The 21,512-nt window shown below is 40.3% G+C and overlaps 1 protein-coding gene across 1 annotated transcript in view; it reads left to right on the forward strand.

The window, feature by feature from the left end:
- Positions 1 to 297: 297 nt before the first annotated feature.
- The window catches only part of LOC120796276 (regulating synaptic membrane exocytosis protein 1-like), a 110,607-nt gene continuing 89,392 nt past the window's right edge, over positions 298 to 21,512 (forward strand). The window contains exons 1-2 of the mRNA XM_040138910.1: positions 298 to 458; positions 5,119 to 5,193. Coding sequence (XP_039994844.1) covers positions 298 to 458; positions 5,119 to 5,193 — 236 coding nt within the window. The remainder of the gene's footprint in view (positions 459 to 5,118; positions 5,194 to 21,512) is intronic.

The following is a 21,512-nucleotide window of genomic DNA, read 5'->3' on the forward strand; positions in this document are numbered from 1 at the left end:
AGAGGCAGAAGCAGAAGCTGAAAACGGCAACCGGGACCACCATCACCGCTATTACTACCACAGCTAGTACCGACACTGCTGCCGCCGCCGCCGCCGCCGCCGCCGCCACCCTGGGTGCCCCCTGCCACCGCCATGGGAACTCCGCATCAGTCGCTCCAGCCGCCGCTTTGTCCGTGGGCCATGTCGTGATCCGTGGGCTCCGCCAGCGGGTTTTCTATCCGTGATCCCGACCGAGGCGAGGAGGAGGAGGAGGAAGAGGAGGCAGGGAGGAAGGAAGGGAAGGTGGTGGTGTGGAAGATGTTCGCCTCGGTGGGCCCTCGGGGCGGCCCGCGCCCACCCGTCGCCCCGGCCATCCCGGAGCCGGACCTGAGCCATCTGACTGAGGAGGAGAGGAAGATCATCATGGCTGTGCTGGCTCGGCAACGGGAGGAGGAGGCGAAGGAGGAGGCCATGTTAAAGTAAGAGAGAGAAGAGAAAGTGTGTGTGTGTGTGTGTATGAGTGTGAGAGAGAGACTGGGCCTGGGCTATTTCCGTTCGGAAGTCCATCCACCTCCGTTCTCTCTTATGGATGAGATGTTTCAGCATCAGGACTTCTCCACTCCACTGTATCTGACCATGCGTGTGTCTGTATGTGTGTTTGTGTTTGTGTGTGTGTGTGTGTGTGTGTGTGTGTGTGTGTGTGTGTGTGTGTGTACAGCCTGCAGGTCCCTCTTCACAGAACTCACTCACTCACAAGCCCATAAAGGCTACACCTCTGTTCAAGAGAAAACATGCACGGGCCAGTTTAGACCAGGTTCGCGTCCAGTTTGCAGATTCTCACCGCTCCTAAGAGAAACTCATCCACCAAGAGTGAATGTTGGGTCCGGGTTAACTTGCTCAGGAGGGAGTAGGAGGAGGATCATGGGAGGATGAAGGTGTGTCACCATGCCCCAATATCAGCATCATCACACTCCACTCAGATGAAAAATACAAACAAATTTCTCATCTGCGCTTGTCTTCCTAATATCATCACGACCATTCACACCTATGCCTGAGTCAAGTGGAGAGTGTTTGGACTTTACCTGAAATATTTCATTGAGAGATGCAGCAGGAAATTGCAGAAGGCTCACTGAAGCCTGACACTGAGAATAGTAAAAGTAAAACCTTCCCTGTTGGCTTTTATCTGTGCAGCATCCATCTCAACAGCTGCTGTTCTGAGCTCAGGGGTGCGGTTGAGCCTTTCCCAGCCGTATGCACTGTATGTAGGCCAGTGCTCTAGCAACAGACATCACACAGGCTGTTATAGAACCAGTAGGCCTATGACAGGGGAGGAAAAGGTACCTGTGTAATGTCATTTTGAATCAGTAGTGACTTATACTCACTGTGTGCATCCACCTCTGCCTCCTCCATGCCACCACAATACACACATGGAGAAAAGTCTCCTCCAGATTTATTTGTCACAGCGATCGGTGCAGAAATCAACCCAAGCCCACCCCCTTTCCTCCAGGACCAGAAAATGTATGAAGTTGAAACAATACCTTTCTCACATTTTCTGCCTGGTCTGCAGGGAACTGTAGATTGGCAACTATAAAGATAGAGCGACCCACCTAAGCAAGGCACTCCTCAAGCTTTACGTCCCTGTTCTATTTTAAGCCCTCCGTGTGGACTGATAGCCCAGCACTGGAATGGAAGATCGATTCATTGCATCTAAAGAAGGAAATATCCAATATATAACTACAGCTCTAAGTGGCTATGCATCATTTTCAGTAGGCTAATGTATTAGAAGCTGTGATTCAGTCATGTCATACTGTAGCGGCTGCAAATAAGGCAGGCTGTCAGCACATATATGTCTTAACCTATACTGGCTTCGGCACCGTTTCCTCTCATCACTGTTTGGATGGAGATTGCCATTGCAAAGCTGCGTGTGTATGTCTTTACGACTGGGTGAAAAGCTGCACTGGTTGACTAACACATGCATGGTGAGTGTACTAGCAGTAGCGTAGTGTGGGTTGTAATGCAGAGAGGTAGAGAATACACTCCTATTATGAGCAGTTCAAGATATGTTCACCATCAGTTTTCTTACTATTAAAGTATATAGGATCACAGTACATATATGCATACCTCTCTGACGGTATATATCCATAGCAACGATGATATAATGTTAAATAAAGTCTAGATAAACAAGGGTGTCCTGTCAGTAATTATCGTTAGGTAAACTGTTAAATGATGAGAATGAATTTCATTTACAGAAAGATGGATAAACTGTAAATGATAGTTAACCTCTGCTACAGTCCTGTACACCATCTGTAAAAGCCTAAATCCCAATTACATATTATAAATGGAAAGGTAAAGCACAGGAACATAACACAGTGTAGTCCTTCTCCCTATAAGCAATATAACAAAGCATCCACGAACGGTGATGAGCATTTCCTGATATAAAAAATGACTACCAATTAACATAGTATGTGCATTTTATTGATACAATCAAGTGCATGTGAACAAAATTATTGGCAGTTTAACTAGAAGGATTTTCCTCCCTACTGCACTGAACTGATGAAACCAGAAACTCACTGGAGGTCAATTCTTGCATTACACTGCAATCACTTCATGTACATATTCATGAAAAGCAAAGTGGAGGGCTAAATGTAGCCTTGCGCTCTGCAAGTAGTTGAATGATGTGCACTCTCAAATGTGTCACATATTTTAATTTCACTGAGAGCTAGAATGTGTCACTGCCCTCACCTTGAAGGTCAGGACACATGCAGAACTTGTTTGTGTGTACGCGTGCAATTGTTTTTTTCTGTACTAGAATGCAAATGTGCTATACATAGATTTGTTGCAAAGTATTGTGAGAATTTAAGTATTTCACTCTACTGTAAAATTTTAGCTTTGCTCAACTACCTATGATGCATTTTATAGATTTTATAATATCATTACTGTTATCAGTTAGATATCAGTATGTGGAAAAAGTCCACAGTGTAATTGTTTCCAGAGAGCTGTGAAATGTCTCAGAAAATCGGGCCAAACAACTCTCAGGTCGGAAAAAAATTGGACTTTAAAGGACCATGGGGACCATACTAAGGTTTTGCATGCTTTACCCTTTTAACTACAAAATTGATCCACGTTTTTCACTCCCGATACTATTTCCAATTCCTCAACGTAGGAAATCCGCCTACCCAGAGTACCAATCCAACACCTCTGCTGTCCCCTAAATTCCTCCTCGTGTGGACCTGACTGGGATCATTTTTATGTAAGGTAACCTGAGGCCAGGGAACACTAAGAGTTGAATCGGCAGCCTGCCATGAATGAATTAATGTAACTGGTAATGGAAACATGAATTTTTATAATGACATCACCAAAAATGTTTTATTTAATGTGGATATGTTTAATCAAGTCTGCACTGAAGCTGGTACCAATCTGTTGGGTCAGATCGATTCATCCATATCAACTAAAAAAAACACGTAGACTGTACCTCACAGCTAACCATTCTGTAAACCATGCTGAAATGTTTTATGGACAGTATTTGAATACATTTTTCCTACAATTTCAGACACCTGTTGGCTTGTGTCAAATCATCACAATGAATTTTGCATTTATTTTTGTCTAGGTAATATTATCATTATACGCTAACACAGGGCAGACTTTTCAAATCCATTTGCACTTCAACTGCATTACCACTCTGCCCACTTGATGTTCACTGAAATTGATTACACAACTCAAGCCAGTTTGAAAAGTCTGCTAATTAATTTTCAGACCGTATAAAAGTGAATGGAAACCAACGGACACATGAGATGTTGGGAGAACACATCCAGAAAGCTCAAATGGGTGGCATGTATTTGAAAATTGTGAGCAAACATGCAGATTATATGTGATTTTTAGGTAAGCTAAAACTCAAGGATGTCATATATGGCTCAGTCACCACTGTATAATCACTGATACAGTCAGCACAACAAAAGACGGTTAGTATCCATGAGGAACAAAGAGATATCACCATTCCTAATGTGCCAAAAGTGTGTCATAATGAGAGGGGTATCCACAGTATTGATGATAAAAAGACGTGTTCTGATTTAGACAGCGTGGGTGCTGGCGGGGATTTCTCTCTTGAGTTCCCTCTGTGATCAGACTGATCAGAGCCCACTGTTCATGTTTATGGATGAGATGGTTTAGAATCACACTGTGAATGTGTCAGTGGACATATTGAAGGCGGGCCATTGTTGTCTAAAGCCTGTCATCAGTGCCTAAAGGTATCTTGAATGTTGCCATGAGAGTGTAAATGAACATTCTTCTTAGTTTATTTTATATTTCAAGCATTAGTTTTTTTAGTTATTTATTTATTTTTTTTGGTTGAGTGAGTCATTTGAAATCAGGTGACACAAAATGCAGTAGCTGCAGCGAGACTCCAAAAATGTAAGTTTCTGTCCTTTTCAAACTGAACCCATACAATTCATTAGGAATTAGAACAAAAACTGAACTAACTAAGTAAATAACTTAGGTTCTATAAAAAACAAACAAAAAAATAATTAACTCAGGGCAAACCACAGTCTGGGCTGATGGTCCTGATATTTATATTTTCAATCACAGAAGAAAAGTTAAGGCAAGTCTTGTGAAAGGAATGAGATGGGACCTTTTATGACTCCTTCACCCATTAACCTGTGGTGCAGAAGGTAGAACATGTCATCCATTGACCCGAAAGTTGGTGGTTCAATCCCTGGCTCCTCCAGTCCTTGGAAAACAATGTATACTGAACCCCAAAAAATCCCTGTCTATTTATTGTTTGAATGTCTTTCCGTGTGTACGTACAGAAATTGCTGTATGTATAGAAAAGTGCTTTATGAATGAGTGAATGTGGCATGTTGTGTAAAGCGCTTTGAGTGGTCAATAAGACTAGAAAGTCGCTATATAAGTGCAGTCCATTTGCTATTAACCTTTATAAGACGACGGGTAAAGTCTGTCCAAAAAATAAAATGGAACTTATGAGTCTTTAATTGACTTCTGTTAGCTAGCAGTTCATTGTAAATGGTGAGTTTGAAAATATATAGATGAAACAAATGCAAAACTACAAGAAAGTTAACTGAAACCAAACAAAAGTACGAGTAATATGTTGCGCTAACACTAGTTTTCTAACTTTGTGCGTTTCAGAGAAGAAAAGCCTATCCAAGCAAGAACGGTGAACCTGGTTGGGCAGAAGAAACCTCCACAGCAAAATGACGTGCGGTGAGTAGCAACAGCTGGTATTCAATCACCAACTCAATATCACCTAGTTGATATGGAATTTAAAACTGGCCTAAAATTAGTCTAAAATGGATGCTAATGTTTGCTTTTGCGTCACTCTAATGTCACTTCAGCCCAGTGGCCCATAACAACCTTCAAGAGCTAGCAGTCTGTTGTTCTGCCTCACATTCATGTACTGTTGTGAAATCTATTTTACACCTTGGATGAGTAAGGAGTACTAAAGATAAACCCGTGTTCTGGTGACTATGTTTTGCAAGTGTGACTCAAGCCATTATTATGCAATTTGTATGATACTCTAAGTGGAATGGCATTGGACAGACACCTCATTTGGATTTTTAGATTTATATTTAGGTAATATGCCTCATTTGGTGTCACCAAAAACATATTTTAGCAAGAAGCCGCACTCTTCTCTACCTTCTGAGTGACTTTGTATCCTGTAAAACACACACAGACACACAGACACAGACACACACACACACACAGACACACACACACACACACACACACACACACACACACACACACACACACACACACACACACACACACACACACAAAGCTCAATTTCTGGGCTGTCTGTCATCTATCAGTGTACAAACCTTGCTTTTGCTGTAAAGATGGACATGCTCAGTCTGAGAAGTCCAGTTCAGCTCCTATTGAGTCATTAGAGAACAGCTGATGTTGTGGTCCTCCTCCGTAGCATTGCTGGCTTAGGCTGGATTCAGATGCTCTTTGTGTCTCACAGTTTGCTCTGCTGCCGAGCTGCTTGTCTGGAGGAATGACTTCCATCATGTGTATGTGCGTGTGACATGCTTCAGTTTAACTTCTTCTTTATTGTATCTGGAATCTCAAGTGAGCTTTGGAAAACAGATGAAAAATACATGACCACTGTGATTTATTATTAGAAATGCAGACATGGGCCAGCAAATAAAATAAGTAACCAGTTTTATTTGCCCAGATCATTCAAGCTTATGTTATACACTGTAAGTCATTTTTGGTCAAATGTGTATGGAAAAAAGGTATTTATCATTTGAGTCTGTTGGTTTTGGGTCTTAGGACATACTGTATGTTAATCCATGTTATTCAGACAACTTTTACCACCAGCAATTTATTAAAAGGTCCAGATGATTTGATGCACAGTGATGCTCATCAGCAAATCCTTGTGAAACAGGTGGTGCTGGAAGCTTGTGTTTACTCGCAGTGCTAGGTGGATAACTACTGCGGCCGTAGAGCTAACCACACGCTAGCCAGCCGAGAACACGCTAGTCATAGTCAGACACAATTGCTCTCCAATACATTTTATTCACAACTTTTGTCTCATAACTGTCAACAAACAATGCCCCATTTATGGATGAGTTTATAGCATTGCTGGCCTTATTACGGAGGCACAAATTCACCAAAGCTGAACTTGACACAAAATTTAAACCCTGTTTTAAATGCTGTTGTGTCTGAGCCTTTATTCATCTGGACAGTGCTTTTTTTTGCCTCTCAAGACGTACAGCAAGCTTAGCACCTTCTAAGCAAGTGAAATGTTTTCAAAGCACACACACAAAAATGTGCTCATCTGTAAAGTTTGTCATTCATTCCATATTTTTCCCCACCTTTTATCAAAGTACAATAATAGGCTTTTTCAGGCCAATAGTGTTGCAAAGTAGGAGGGATCGCATTGGTGTCCTTGGGTTGTGTAAGTAAGAACTCATATTAATAGAGCTGAAATGATTAGTTGATTAATCAATTAGTTGATCGACAGAAAAATAATTGGCAACTATTTTGATATTTGATTAATCCTTCCTGTCATTTTTCAATCGAGACTAGTGAAAAAAATTCTGATTCCAGCTTCTCAAATGTGATGATTAGCTGCTTTTATTTGTCATACTGTGTATCACAGTAAACTGAATATCTTTGGTTTTTGAACTTCGGTTGGACCAAACAAGACATTTGTAGAGGTCACCGTCAACTCTGTGAATTTGTGAGAATTTATTTGTTTCATTAACTAAACGATTAATCAGTTGATTGAGAAAGTCATACGCAAAAAGTAATCAACAATGAAAATAATTTTTAGTTGCAGCCGTACATATTATTTTTTTGAATGGGCAGTGTTAGGGGACCAGCTGTTGGAGCTTTTATTGTATATGGATGTGCACCGGTTGAATCACTAGTTACATTAAAACAGGATTGATAAAAAGTCATAGGGACTGTATATAATCTTTAGTGGAGAGGTCAACTACCAGTCATTGCAGTATTGCTGCTTGGGACTGGCAAGAAGTGAAATCAAATTACAGAGGTTAACGTGTGGTGCTTTTTTTTATCGATTGTGATGACGAAGCAATCTGAATATGCAATGGAAATGCCTGAGAACTGGGTACCAAATGCTATCCGTCATGCCAAGCATGAAAACTGTGCTTTCTTAGAGAGAAAGTCGAAATATTTATAACAGATGACCATAAGATAACACTAGAGCATCATTATGTCATCAAAGAGACCCCTGTGTTTCTGCTTTGACTGACATTTAGGTTTTTGAGTACTTTTTTATATGCAAGTTAACATCAGGAAAATTACTTTCAGCTTCAGTGCTGTTAGCATCTTAACTTCTATATTCCTCTAAACCTGCCAGTCATGGAACACTTCTGTCCCTCTGAAAGCTTGCTAACTGACATCATACTGAGAATGCAGGCTTTAGAGGTTAGCTTTCCCTGAAATAAGGCTTCCCATCTCGTCTCCAATTAGTGGGGATTGGCTGCTTGATGGGTTGGTCAGGAGCGATTCTTTATAAATTCTAGGCTTAGTGATCATCTTTCCTTCACTGCTGTGTGTGTGTGTGTGTGTGTGTGTGTAAAGTCTGGTTTTTTGATCAGTGGCTGTTAATACAGACTTGAATTGCCAACATTACTTGAAAATCTCTGTGGTTTTCTCTCTTTGATGTAATATGAGCATCTCCGTCCCGCTGGCTTATTTGCACGTTGAAATGTGAGTTTCCATGCATTTCTGGTTGCAGTGACTTCTGTAGCCTGTAATGTCTTTTTTTCTACCACACAATGATCAAAGGATAAAGCTTGTTTATGTTCTATCTGTGTGCACTATATGTGTATGTTGTGCATGCGTGTGAGCTGGATCACAGAGTGAGGTGGGATTACAGAGTAAGTCAGCTGTAGCACATCTGATTCTCTGAGGAATCCCACAAAATGGCCCCCATTTATAACATTATACAATCTGTGCCTTTCCGGTCAGTATTCCCCACATTATTCACCAGAAATTACAGACAGTATTCCTTCTCCAGAGATTACTGAACTGGGACTGAGACAATCATGTCTATAAAGTGCAAACCACACCAAACCGGGAGGACTGAAATAACGCAAAGGGCTATGTTGGTGGGGGCTTGTTGCTTCGGGTACGGTTCAGCCGTTACCCAGGTTCAGCTTTTTTGCCTTACGACCCAACGTCTGTTATTTGGTGTACCCTTGCTTTGCTAACGGTCACACAGGCCTGATGTCTGTCTGAACATTGGCCTTAGCATAGTCTTTCATTGTTTTCATCTCACAATACTGGATCTTTCATTCACCTGCTCTGTCTGTCACACATAAAGACATAGTATAATTAGTGAGTGAAAGTAACAAAGTACAGTTATCCTGTTTACTTTTTTTTGTAATTTATTCGCTTTTGTACACATTTACTTTGTAAAAGTTTACTTGGTGACTTTAGCTAAGTATTTTTTGACTGATACATTTTTTTTTTTAGGAAAAACTGACAAGGACAGAATTCTAATGTGTAATGCTAAATTCACATATGGGTTAACTTCATGGTATTAGCATAGCTAACATGACACAAAGAACACCCTTTCAGCGCAGAATTAATGGTTTTGAGCCAGTCTTATTTGTTGACTTGACCGTTTGACAGTAATGCTAACTAGCTGGATTAGTGATGTCCTGATCAAGTTTTTTTTGGCCCCATCTCGATCCAAGTCCTTTAATATTGGGTACCTGCCAAATCTGATCCAGTCTGATACTTATACATATGTTGCTTAAATACTGATTAAATGACCTGTATCTGACACATTGAAATGTCACAGCTGTAGACTACTTAATCTAATACACCTTTTTTTTTTTTTTACTTTCTTGATTCAAATACTGAAAGGTCAGTGTTCAAAAATAGAAAGTTTATAAGCTTAAATTATTGATATGATATGAATGAAAGTTCAGTTGGAGGTTGGAGCTTCAGAGGATACCACCCCTGACACTAGAAAGAAGATGTCTCACTTTGTTTGATTGGTTGGAACTAAAGAAACACTCAGGTGTTACAGATTGGATGTTCTTCCCTCACAAGCTATCAAGTATTGACAGTGGCATGCAGAGAGCACACAAACTGACGAGTTTAATTTAGGCCTGTCATCAAGTTTCTCACAGAATTAACATTAATTAGTGACAGCTGATATGACGTACTGCCGTCATTTTAACTGGCGAAAGCGACGCTCAGCACCGGCTAAAATTGAGAAGCTGCTAGCTGTTTTCTACGCTGCTTTTTTAACGATGATGACCGTCGGAGCTCAGTGAATCTGTGTATTTTTCCACCCTCAGTGTCTGAAATCAGAGCCAATCACTGCTGCGCCCAAATCATATTTCACAGTCACGCATGCTAATTTTCACTGGTTTACGCAGCAGGATGCTGCGACACCAGCAGGCCGAGGTGGACAAAACACAACAGAGTACAGTAATGAAACGTTCGGATTTTGATCGGTGTTATTTTACCTGATACCGATCCATTAAAATATGCCCAGACCGGCCCTGATACTGATCCTTAGGATCGGCTCAGGACATCGCTAAACTGGATAGCTAACAGCAAGAGAAATTCAAAGGAGCTGTCTTTTGGCACATTCCAGTTAAAGAACTATGTGGCATATAGTGTAGTGTTTGTGAAGTTTCAAATGTAATAGTTGCTATTATGTGAAACATCTACCTGGTCATCTACCGACCAGTCAAGGTTAACATGGTTAGCTGAAAGTGCAACCTGATAAACCTAATCAACATTTCTTAATTTCAATATATAGATCATCTCATAATGGAGAACATTGGTAATTCCTGTACTCATTTCAGTACAAAATAAATAATTAACTCAGGGAATCTGTTGATGGCAGACCTCGACTGTTCATTGTGTATTAAGGCATAATGTTTATTCACCGAATTATTGTGATAAAGTGGGCAGGGAAACCTGGCTGCTGATGGTCAGTTCCTGCCAAACGTTTGTCAGGTAGATCGGCTCAGCAGAGACAAAACAGACTTGATTGAGCCGCTTGCAATCTGAAAGCACTGTATTAGACAATGGCTTGTTTTAAAATTGACCACTGTGTGCCCCTGAGTTAATCTCTTGTGGTTTTTAAACTCTTAATAAACCCAGGAATTGTAGAAGTTTCTTAGTCTGTAAGAGAACGTGTACTCCTTGAGCTGTAGTTAATAACCATATACAAGGCTTTCAAATGATAATGTGACTATGTCACAATGTGTATTATTAATAACCTTGTATTACTAAATGTATTTTTAATTTGTATTTTCTTTCTATTTAATTCCATGCAATACTCCATGTTTATCAGTCATTTGACAGTTTTTTGGTTACCGTTGTTACATGGAGTTAAACTCAATTGATCCCAAACTGTTATGAATTTTACTATTTAATTTTAATAATTGCATGTTGTGGGAGTGTGATATAAATATATTACACTGCATCAATAATAAACTATTTACAACTTATATGTAACAAATATTATGGTAACAAATTAAAACTTGTGAGATTAAATGGGTTAATTAACTTGTCCACAATTTTACTTGCCCCCTTTACACCACTACAACTGACTGGTCAGGTCATGTAGGATATGTCATTCCACCATTCCCCCTCCCTCCAATCACCAATGCCTTTATAGTGAACCCCATGCTTCTGTAAAGGCAACATGGATGTACTGCAGTGTAAGATGTTTACACTTCACATGACTGAATGTGATTGGCCAGGTGTCCCCTGATAGCAGGGTACCATGGCGATGGCCCAGCATCCCCGTAGTAACCTCGGTGAGCCCTGAGATTGGCGAGAAGTCATTTCCTCGCTTCCTTTAGGGATTGGCTGTTATCCTGGTCTTCCCATGAGTCTCTGCTCCAGTGGGAGGGACTTGACACACTCTCTGTTACATTTCTGTTTGTTTGAGAGAGTTCCATCTGTATTTTGAATTGTTTAATTCTGGATTTTCTATGAAGTAGTGAAAATAATTGGGAAATTTATGAATTAATAGTAATATCTAGACACGGACTTGCTTTGAGGCCTATTACCGTGTCAGTTCTACCCATTCAACCTAATGTTACACCATGTCTATTCAAACACTCTTCTGAGGAGTGTTCCATTTTATTAGAACTTGGGTCTCATTTCTGTGAAACTGTCCATCTCTGATCTGAGTCAAGAGACACAAGCACTCAGATGGTATATAGGATTTAAACAAAAGAACACTTGGAAAAGAAAACTAGTTATTACAAACTGTCCATTGTGAACATCCATCACGGGTTTATGTTTAACTGTATGCTTGAAACAAAATTAGGTTGCACGATGTGTCTTCTAAAGGCAAAAGTGTCCATATCTGTTCTGAAAGACTACACTCAAAGTCAGTGCAATAAGCCCGCTGTCATAGCCTCCTCCTGGCTGCATCCCACTGTCTCCCTGATCTATCTCTAAGAACATTTTGTCCTTTGTGTTTCTTTGTTGTCTTGGCACAATGAATCACTCAAATGGGATAACTGCGCACACTTTCGGACAGTCTCTCCTGGAAAGCATTTATGGTGTTGCGCTTGGTTGTAGACAGGAGACTTGATAGAACTAGTTTTGTTAAGAATGATAAGGGACAGCTTGAGGAAGAAGTTCAAACCCTGCTTCACTTTAACACTTCCATACACCTGGCCAGTTGCTGTGGAACGTGGGAATGATTGTCGGATGGTCAATCGGATTCAGCCATTAGAAAGAGGCTTTCAGACACTAGGAACGATACATTGGCACATTCCTGTGCAGTGAAGGATTATTACCAGTATTTCAGGTCTGCTCAGTAAAATTGTCCTACCCATTCTGAAATGTTTGGCTTGTCCAATCTTAACACTTTTGTATCTTGCTCCATCGGACTGCACTGCACCAGTATATAGTATATCAAATGAGATGGTCGTGTAATTTTTTTTAAAGAACGGGTGGGTTCTCCTCACATCCACCCTAAAACCATGCTCTGTATAGCCTATGTGTGGGTACAGGGCAGTGTGTGAATATTCACTATGTGTGTGAATTTGGTCGTTTGTGTGGAGGAGTGTTTGTGTATCTGTGTGTGTATACATGCTGTGTGTCTGTGTGTATACATGCTGTGTATATGTGTGTTTGTGCGGCCTGGCTGTGTATGGCGTTGCCAGGCCATATGGAGCGCTGTCTGGGGAGCACACTACCCACTTAGCTCTGCTGTTGGCTCTGGTGCTCTCTCCATCTGTCCCTCCTCTCTCTCTCTCACATCCCCCCCTTCATCCCAACCTCTCTCTCTTTCTCTCTCTCTCTTCTTCTCCTTTATCTTTTGTTCAGTCATTTATTTATTATTTCTTGGAGCTTGGTCTCTTTTTTGTTTATTTCCCTTCTCTAAGTCTTTCCCTCTTACTCTCCTTCAGTCTTCTAGACTTCATGCTTTATCGTTTCTTAAATGTAATCCAAAAATAGTCTTCCTTAAGTATTTGTGTAATTACAAGTGTGTGTGTTCATATGTTAGTGTGTGCACTTACGTAATAAGGCATGTGTGACTGACTGTGTCTTTTCAGGCAATTTTGTTCTCACACTTTCTTTCTATTTCGTGCTAAATGTTATCATCCCACAGCTACAGTGCTCTTGAACATCCGCCCAGATGAGAATGGTGATGAGGTACAGAGCTTGACCAACACCACAGAGCTTGTAAGTGCCCTCCTATGGGCCCCAGACTGTAGTGGGTCCGCTTATCCAAAGGCCATGTTGGGATTCCAGAGCCAATAGTCAATGAAATGACTGGTGGGGGGTCTGTTGTTGTCAGCTTATTGACTTCCTGTGGAAACAAATTACATGTTTTGAGCCACCCCCCTACTCCACCCCAGCCTCACCCACATCCCAGTTGACACGCTTGGTGTCCACAGGTCCATGAAAGGTCCTGAAAAGTCTTAAATTTATTAAGCTGAATACATTTTTATTGTATGTCTGACAATCTTATTTATATTATACTTCTTTTGAAGCAAGGATTTATAAGTCATCATACATGCAGGCGCACATTGTATGCTCATTTTAACTGAAGTGCGCTGGGATCATATATAAGGGGATTTATGCACGCTAAGCTTGAGGGAAACTATGAACTAGTGATGGTGAGCCTCATACTGTGTGGCAAATGTAAAGCAAACCGTAGAAGAAAAGCAGCGTTCTGCCTTGAGAAGGTCTGATACGAACTACTACATTGATACTGCAAAACTATGAATTAACAAGATATTGCAGTGCAGAAATCCGCAAAGATATGTCTGAAGTACAATGTTGCCATTATGAAATGTGTCCACTAGAGAGGACTGAGCCTCAAAAATCCTGAATCGGTTCTGATCATAATACATTTAAAGTTCATTGCAAAAATGTCTAAATATAATACGAGTATTTAAGGATTTTCCATACTGTTACTGTAGGTCTGCTTACATTGGCTCTTTGCTATGGGAAGTGGGATTCTTTACTGAATACCAAATCTAAATCTATGAGTGTGTTTAGACTGAATGCAAAAAAATTCCAAAAATTTAACTACTGGATTTTTTTTGCAGACCATATTTATTGTCATCAAACTGCTAATGTACGAACTGTACATACGTTAGCAAGCTATATAGCAAAGTATGCACTAACCAGCAAGTCTGTCTGCCTCGCGAGTTCTGGAATGGGCGTGGGACGCTGCACTGAATGCACTGCATGACGGACAAGAGTCACACAACATCACTTTAAATGACTGAAAATGAACTGTAGGTCAAGCTTAAGCGAGTGAATAATTCAACAAAAACCATGTGGTAATGATGGCAGAGAGTTCACAACCCAGCTTGGCTGCAGAGGGAGTGATTTGCACTCCGAGCAATCTAAAAAGCCCTGTGTCTGGCAGTACTTTGGATTTTGGTCATTGGACGGCAACATTGTGGAACCTCGAGATAAAGTTGTATGCAACAGTTAGCCTAGCATTCCAGCACTAGCAACTTGAGGGCATGTCTTGAAAATATGCACCCAAGTAGTAATGTCTCTCGTTGTATTGGTTTGCCTTCTTATGGACATAATGCACAACAATAGATATTCAAATGGTTGGAACCTATGTTTTTTTAGAAGGAATAATCAAACGTAATTCTTGCCCAGTTTTGACAGTGCTACATTGCAAGACTTGTTGCCGATGTTGTTCTCTTTCGTAACACAAAATAGAGAACACTACGTGAAAACACCAATTTGACTCTGCAGTTTGAAAAATTGCAAAACATAAAGGTAAAGCTGTTTGCTGGCACTGTAAAATGCATCAGCCTTACAGTGGTGTTGGACTGTAGCTCAAGTGAAGCAGCAGAGGCACCTCGAATGAACACAGCAACGACAATTCTACAATGCAGTTAAGGCTAAGAGGGTTGATTTTAGAATGAATTCAAACAAACTACATTTAAGTTCTAATTTGTTCAAACTTGTTTTAAAAAAAAAAAAAAAAAAAGACAATTATTGCATTTACTGGATAAAATTGGATTATAAACCATGTAGCTGTGAACCAAACCTAATGTGAACATGTCCATTGTTATGTACCACGGATTAGGCTGTAAACCAGCTTTGGGCAACGGAACATTCAGTGTGGTTTCATTTGCCCTTTGGCTGAACGAGGTTGATAAACAGGATTATTGATTTGTCCGAAGATGATTGTAACAGAGTAGTAAACAACCAGTCACAAGTATTCTTTTAATATATGAACATGAATCATGAATGTGTGGTATGTCTGATTTTTTTTAATTATTTAAAAAAATTTTTTGGTTTGTGCCTTGTGGTCCTTGCCACACCTTACACTCTGAACAAAAATAGTTTAATGTGAGAATACTTTCACCGTAGCAGAACCTTTTTGCAATAGCTCCTTGCTTTATGGTGTTGTATGTTTCTACTAGAGTCAGAGACAAGGCAGTGGTGACATGAGAATCCCAGTAAATTTTATTTAGAGAGACACTTTTCCTGATAGAAAGATAAGCGGCATTTCAAGAGAATATGGAGAGCACAAAAGAGCGGTAGAAAGAAAGATGGAGTGAGAAGCAGAGAAAGAGCAAGGATAAGGAATGAGTGGGTGGAAAGGCCATCAGGGAAGTATACCGAGAGAAAAAAGGAGGAGGGGGGAGGTGAGAAGAGTAGAGGAGAAAATGAGGAGAAAAGAAAAAAGTACGGGAGAGAGTTGGTTTAATGAGCTAAGAAGCATCACATACACTCGTGCTGTTGTGTATTAAATCACAACTGTCGGTTTTGGCATGAATCAACTTTTTTCCCTCTGTTGGTATTTCCCGAAAACCTGATCAGTTCTTTTTTTGTTTTATAACCAAAACCTTCAACCCCAATGCTTAAAAAAGGCTACATTGCTGGGTACACATTAGAGCAGTGTGATGGTGGCCATTAGTAATATTACCTGTCTCTCTTCTCCATTCAATTGTAGATACCCTCAAAACTGGAAGGGAATAAGAAAGGGTGTGTTTTAAAAAAAGGATGGAAGGAGGGACAGAGGGAGTGAGAGGGAAGTGAGAGTACACCCGAGTAGCTCAGCATGGTGCGCTCTCTGACGGAAGTAAGGGAGGGGAAGGGATGGAGGAGGAACAACAGAGCTTGGCAAAGATAGAGAAAAATGAGAGTGAGAGATTCTTCGTGTCCCTGCTGCCATATGGTGAGCAGCCAGGCCGCAGCACATATATATGCACTAAATGAGAAGTAAGCATGGAGGACAGCTCATTACAGATAAAAATCATATCAGATCATGTTTTTCATGAAATATAGCTTTGTATTTCTAGCAGAAGCAACATTTTGGCTAAACTACTTGTCTTTTAGATTTCTTTTACTTTGCATAAATAACTACTTTCATTTCATAAAATACTATATATATATTCTTAAAATTGCACCACTCAAAACTGAAATGATAGTGGCTCTGAAGCAACACCTGTATTATTTTTAGTTCTAGCTGTAGTCAGCCAAGGAAAATCTTGCTTGACTGAAATGGCCCCTGCTCCTCAACCAATCGATTGGTCGCGGGGAAAAAAAAATCTGCGCGTTATCTCTGGACTGACTAAATCGGCCACCGTGCACTGACTGCACTCCTTGAGAATAGATAAACATAAAAGGTGTTATTTGCAGCATATTAAATCATAACCTAATTATTTTATACCGAAATGATAACAACAGACTCAGAGCCGACCAGCGTGCACCTGCCCATATTCATAGGATTTCTGAAAATAGAACTATATCAACTGGTGATCTCAACAAAAGAACTATTGAGGAACATACATTCAAAGCCACAATCATTAAATCGTTTTCACATCACCCCCCCTTTTTCACAGGTAGTCTGTCCCTCCCGCCATCGCACTAAGTGATGGATTAATCCTGGAAGGCTATTGATGTAGCACTTTTCTCCTTATGAAAGTATCACCGGCGATTGTCCGACCAATGAGAATTTGGTCATATGAGAGCATATCTACCAACCAACTGACTAATCAACAGGGAAACTACAGCCCTATTTCTAATCTTAATGCCCTATCTTGCAAGGTTCAGGTTACAATGTAGTTTCGTGGCCTTTTTTGTGCTTAGGTGGTACATTTTACTGAATAATATTACGTTTATTCAAGTTAGCAGAACTGTGTCTACAGGTGTTGAGAAGCCCCTAAAAAGAATAGATTTCAGTTCCCTCAAAAAAAGGCCTCAGAAAGTCTTACAGTCTTAATTTCATTTACATAGGCACAGCACATTTTTTGCCCTTGGGCCATCCACTGGGTTAAACTGGCCCTGAGTAGAACATGTTCCTCCTCAGCTTAGCCTAGAAACACTGGTTGTAAAAAAACAAAAACAAAACTACACACACAAAGACACTGTAACTTAGATACATACCCTCGCGATATTGGCCAGCTCGTAGAAGCTTCAGCTACATTTTGTGACGCCTTGTTGTGGACAGCCTAACCCAAACCCTGACCCTCACCTTAACCATGACCAGTTCATCCCACCTTACCTCAATTCACAAATGACGTTTGCCTCATTAGCACCAGCCTTTGGTTCCTATGAGGACTACTGGTCCTGACAAGGTCGGTGTTTATGCTGGAAAAAGTCCCAAAGAGGTAACAAAAACGTGGACACAAACACAGACACACACCCACACACACACACACACACACACACACACACACACACACACACACACACACACACAAAATGGACACCCATTTCTAATTCTGGCATGCATTTTACCTTCCATTCAATTTCACAAATAGCATGAGGAGGAGGAAACTTTTTAATACTCGTCTATTACAGGATACTGAATGAGTTCCAATCAATCTTGTAGATGACTCTTCTACAGTAAGAGTGTGTGTGTGTGTGTGTGTGTGTGTGTGTGTGTGTGTGAGTGTGTGTGTGTCTGTCTGTGTGCATGTGTATGTGGGGACTAGATTAAAGACAGGAGGAAAAGAAAGTTGTTGGGAGGACAGAGAGAGACAAGTTTACAAAAGAGTTGGACAGAATGAAACTTTGACTTTTGAAGGTTTTCACTTCAACATCTGACAGCAGAACTGAGTAACAAGGGACTAAAGTTACTTTAAAAATAAGTGTTGGAGAGCAAATGAGAATGAGACAGAGAGTTGGAGTGCTTAATTTCTAAATGGCTGCGAGGTGATTTTCTCTGACACTGACTCATTGTTATTTGATTCATGTCTGCCTGCGTTTTGAAAATCGATCCAGGAACTGGAGGAGTGACTCATACTCGGCCATAGAGGCCTGAGTCACTACAGGAAGAGTTGAAGCTGGCTCCCAAACCCAACCTGATGCCACCCTGCTTTATGAAAGCCCAGGAGTGGAGAGGGCAGTGCCAACGTTTGGCAAAGCTAGAGTAATGACGCTTAAGGACTGAAAGACTCAGCTACTTTATCTACCTTATTTTTGGACACATCTACAGTATGTCAAGCAGGAGGTCTTTAACTTTTTGGAGTTGTTTAACTGAAACTTTAAGCTTTGACTGAGGATCCAGGCTCTTGGAGAAAGAGGTCCGAAACCATTTTGGGAAGCAGTTGAGGAAACTGAAAGGAGGCTTTGCCTGCAGAAATAACTGGGAGGTCATCAGCAAGAGGTTATAACACAATTATAATTTTGGTTCAATCTTGAGAATATCTATAATCAAAACTGATTTTTTGCTGACAATCAGTGAATTGAAAATATGTAAATGGACATTTTTAAGTGAAAATGCAGAAAAGTGGGGCCTCTATTTAGAGGAGCATCCCCACTTATTTAGATGACAGGAAGCTGATCTGTTTAAACACAAAGGGTGGGTCTATTCGCTATTTTTCTTCATGTTAAAATAATACCATGAAAAGAAAAAGCGTGCTGCCTGTATATATATATATATATATATATATATATATATATATATATGTATATATATATGTATATGTATATGTATGTGTGTGTGTATGTATATATATACATATATACATATATATATATATACATATGTGTATATTTATCAATACACACACGAGTGAATAATGAGTCTCTACAAGTCTCTGGAACTCTGCTGGAGGGATGGAACATCATTCTTCAAAAGATATTTCCTCATTTGGTGTTTGATGATGGTGGTGTCTAACACGTCAGTCCAAAATCTTCCGTAGTTGTTCTGTTGGGCTGAGATCTGGTGATTGTGAGGGCCATAGCATATGATTTCCCTCCATGTTCATACTCAGTCACACCATTAAGTGACCTCTCATGCCCGATGGAAGGGGCATTGTCTTCCTGGTTCTCCACTCATTTTTCAGGTTTTTCATTTAATTTGTCACCCATCTGTATATACATACACACACTGGATACATACGCCATTCAGCCACGACATTATAATCAGTAACTGGTTTTCTGGTTTTATTGTTGAGGCTGATCAGTGTAAATGCAACAGGCTTCATACTCAATACACCAAGATAGGGAGGAAGCTCACTTTCACCCTGGGGCCCAATAGTGGGCTAGTCCGGCCCTGGCTAGTCAGTATTTCTGGCAGCAGGACATTGTTCGGGGAATTAAGACACAGTAAACTACAATGCCACAGGCATTCCTGGTAATGAAGGCGCATGTCACCCAGTGCAGTGATGTGGCTCACTGATGTGTCTTAAATAGTTTTTGGACAACAACGCAGCTCTGTGGTACAGAGGAATAAGATATACAGGAGCAGGTTTTGGCATCACAGAAAAAACTTGTCAGTAAAATATATTGATTGTTGGTTTTGGTCTTTTCATGAGATCTGTTGACATTGTCAATAAGACAAAATAATTACCTGACCTGTCTTTTAAGCGACTTGATGCATGGATGAGGGGGTCAGGGGAGGCAACACAAGTTGATTAAAAGGCTAACTGTAGTTCCTACAACACCATACACACACACACACACACACACACACACACACACAGACACACACACACACACACACACACACACAATATTCCACTGAGCCCATCTAGTGAGCAGGTGAAAATGTTAGTAACCTACATAAACACAATTTCCAAACCTCCATCAAACTGTGATCATAACTGGAAAAGAAGATTTTATGTGCCACAGGAAAGAATCTTTGCATTTAGGATTTAATTCCTATTATGCAAAATGTGGACTGTCTTTTTGACCACACAGCACATTAAAAATTCAAAGTTAAAATCATCAGGGGTAAAATGCGAACAAGGAATATCCCTTCAAGATAAGTATTTAGGTGTGTGTGTGTGAATGTGTGTGTGTGTGTCCTCACTTTACCCTGCCAGGTAAACGTCCATGTGCTGTCCAGCTTAGAGTTATGGTGCATTGTAGCATCTGTCACACTGCTATAAAGTTAGTTCTAAAGCTCCTCCCTGCTTCGCCTCCCCCCTCTATTCCTCCATCCTTCCTCACCTTTTAATATCCACCTTCACCGCTCTTCCAACCGTCTGTATCATGTGTGTCATTCCTCTGTGCCATAGAACTCCACTGTTTTCTAAAAATGATTAAAAACACAATGTTAATGCACAATGCATTTTTAAAGGGTCATTACCATGAACACTGCCATTGTATTTTATATTGAGTCAATCCCATATACACCATCCCGCTGCCAGATGTTGTTAGACATTCGTATTTGGTTGAATATAGGTTGTGATGTCGGGTGACCAAAATTCAATGTCAGGACAACGTCTAATGCCAATGTCAATTTGACGTAGAATACTGACGTCAGCTGACGTAGTAATTTTGTTGGTTTTAAGTTGTGTTCTTCAGTAACCAACATCCAGTGGCTCCCGAACGTCTCATTCCAACGCCATATTGCCATAGAATACCAACATTCTATGAGGTATGCTTACACAAAGCTAACGTCTGCTAAACATCTGCTAATTGTCACATTGTCAGTTAGCCAACGTTGGGTTTTGGTGTCAAGCTGATTTTCATTTCCAACAAAAATTGGAAGTCCAGCGTCTTTCTGATGTTACATTGACGTTTGGTGCCAGCTGGGTGAGGGCCCAGGTTTTTTAGGAAATTACTGAGCCTTTTTTAAAAATTAAACTATATATTTGTGACCCATGTTTAAAGATTTACTTCTTCAGTAAGAACTAGTGGACATTATTTTTCTTTCCTTGGAATTTGCTGACAGTAGGAAAATATCGAATAATACTAGATTTATTCTTTAAATGAAATGACAAGATCTTAAAATGAGTTTTAATAACTTCATTTGTTCCAGAAATTTTTACTTGTAAGCATGTAGATACATAGACAAATCATGCCACTAGCATTACCAAAATATAAAACTGAATTTGTTAGTTTGTCAGTTTCTATTCAAAAATATGTAGTTATTTCGCCCCACTGAAAAATTTGTTCACTTTCTTTAAGAAATGTAACATTTAAAGACTCCACAGTAGTACCAAAACACAGAAATAGACTACTATCTCACAATGTGAACGCAAGCGTACTCTTCTTCTTTGTGTTTATTAGCGGATCGCAAACCAAATAGGTGCATACCGCCATCTATCAGAGTGTGTAGAAACGGTGAGGAACAACATTCCTAATGTGAAAGCTGAGTGGCGGGG

The sequence above is a fragment of the Xiphias gladius genome, chromosome 11, assembly GCF_016859285.1.
Source record: "Xiphias gladius isolate SHS-SW01 ecotype Sanya breed wild chromosome 11, ASM1685928v1, whole genome shotgun sequence".
In the NCBI taxonomy this organism is placed as follows: Eukaryota; Metazoa; Chordata; class Actinopteri; order Istiophoriformes; family Xiphiidae; genus Xiphias; species Xiphias gladius.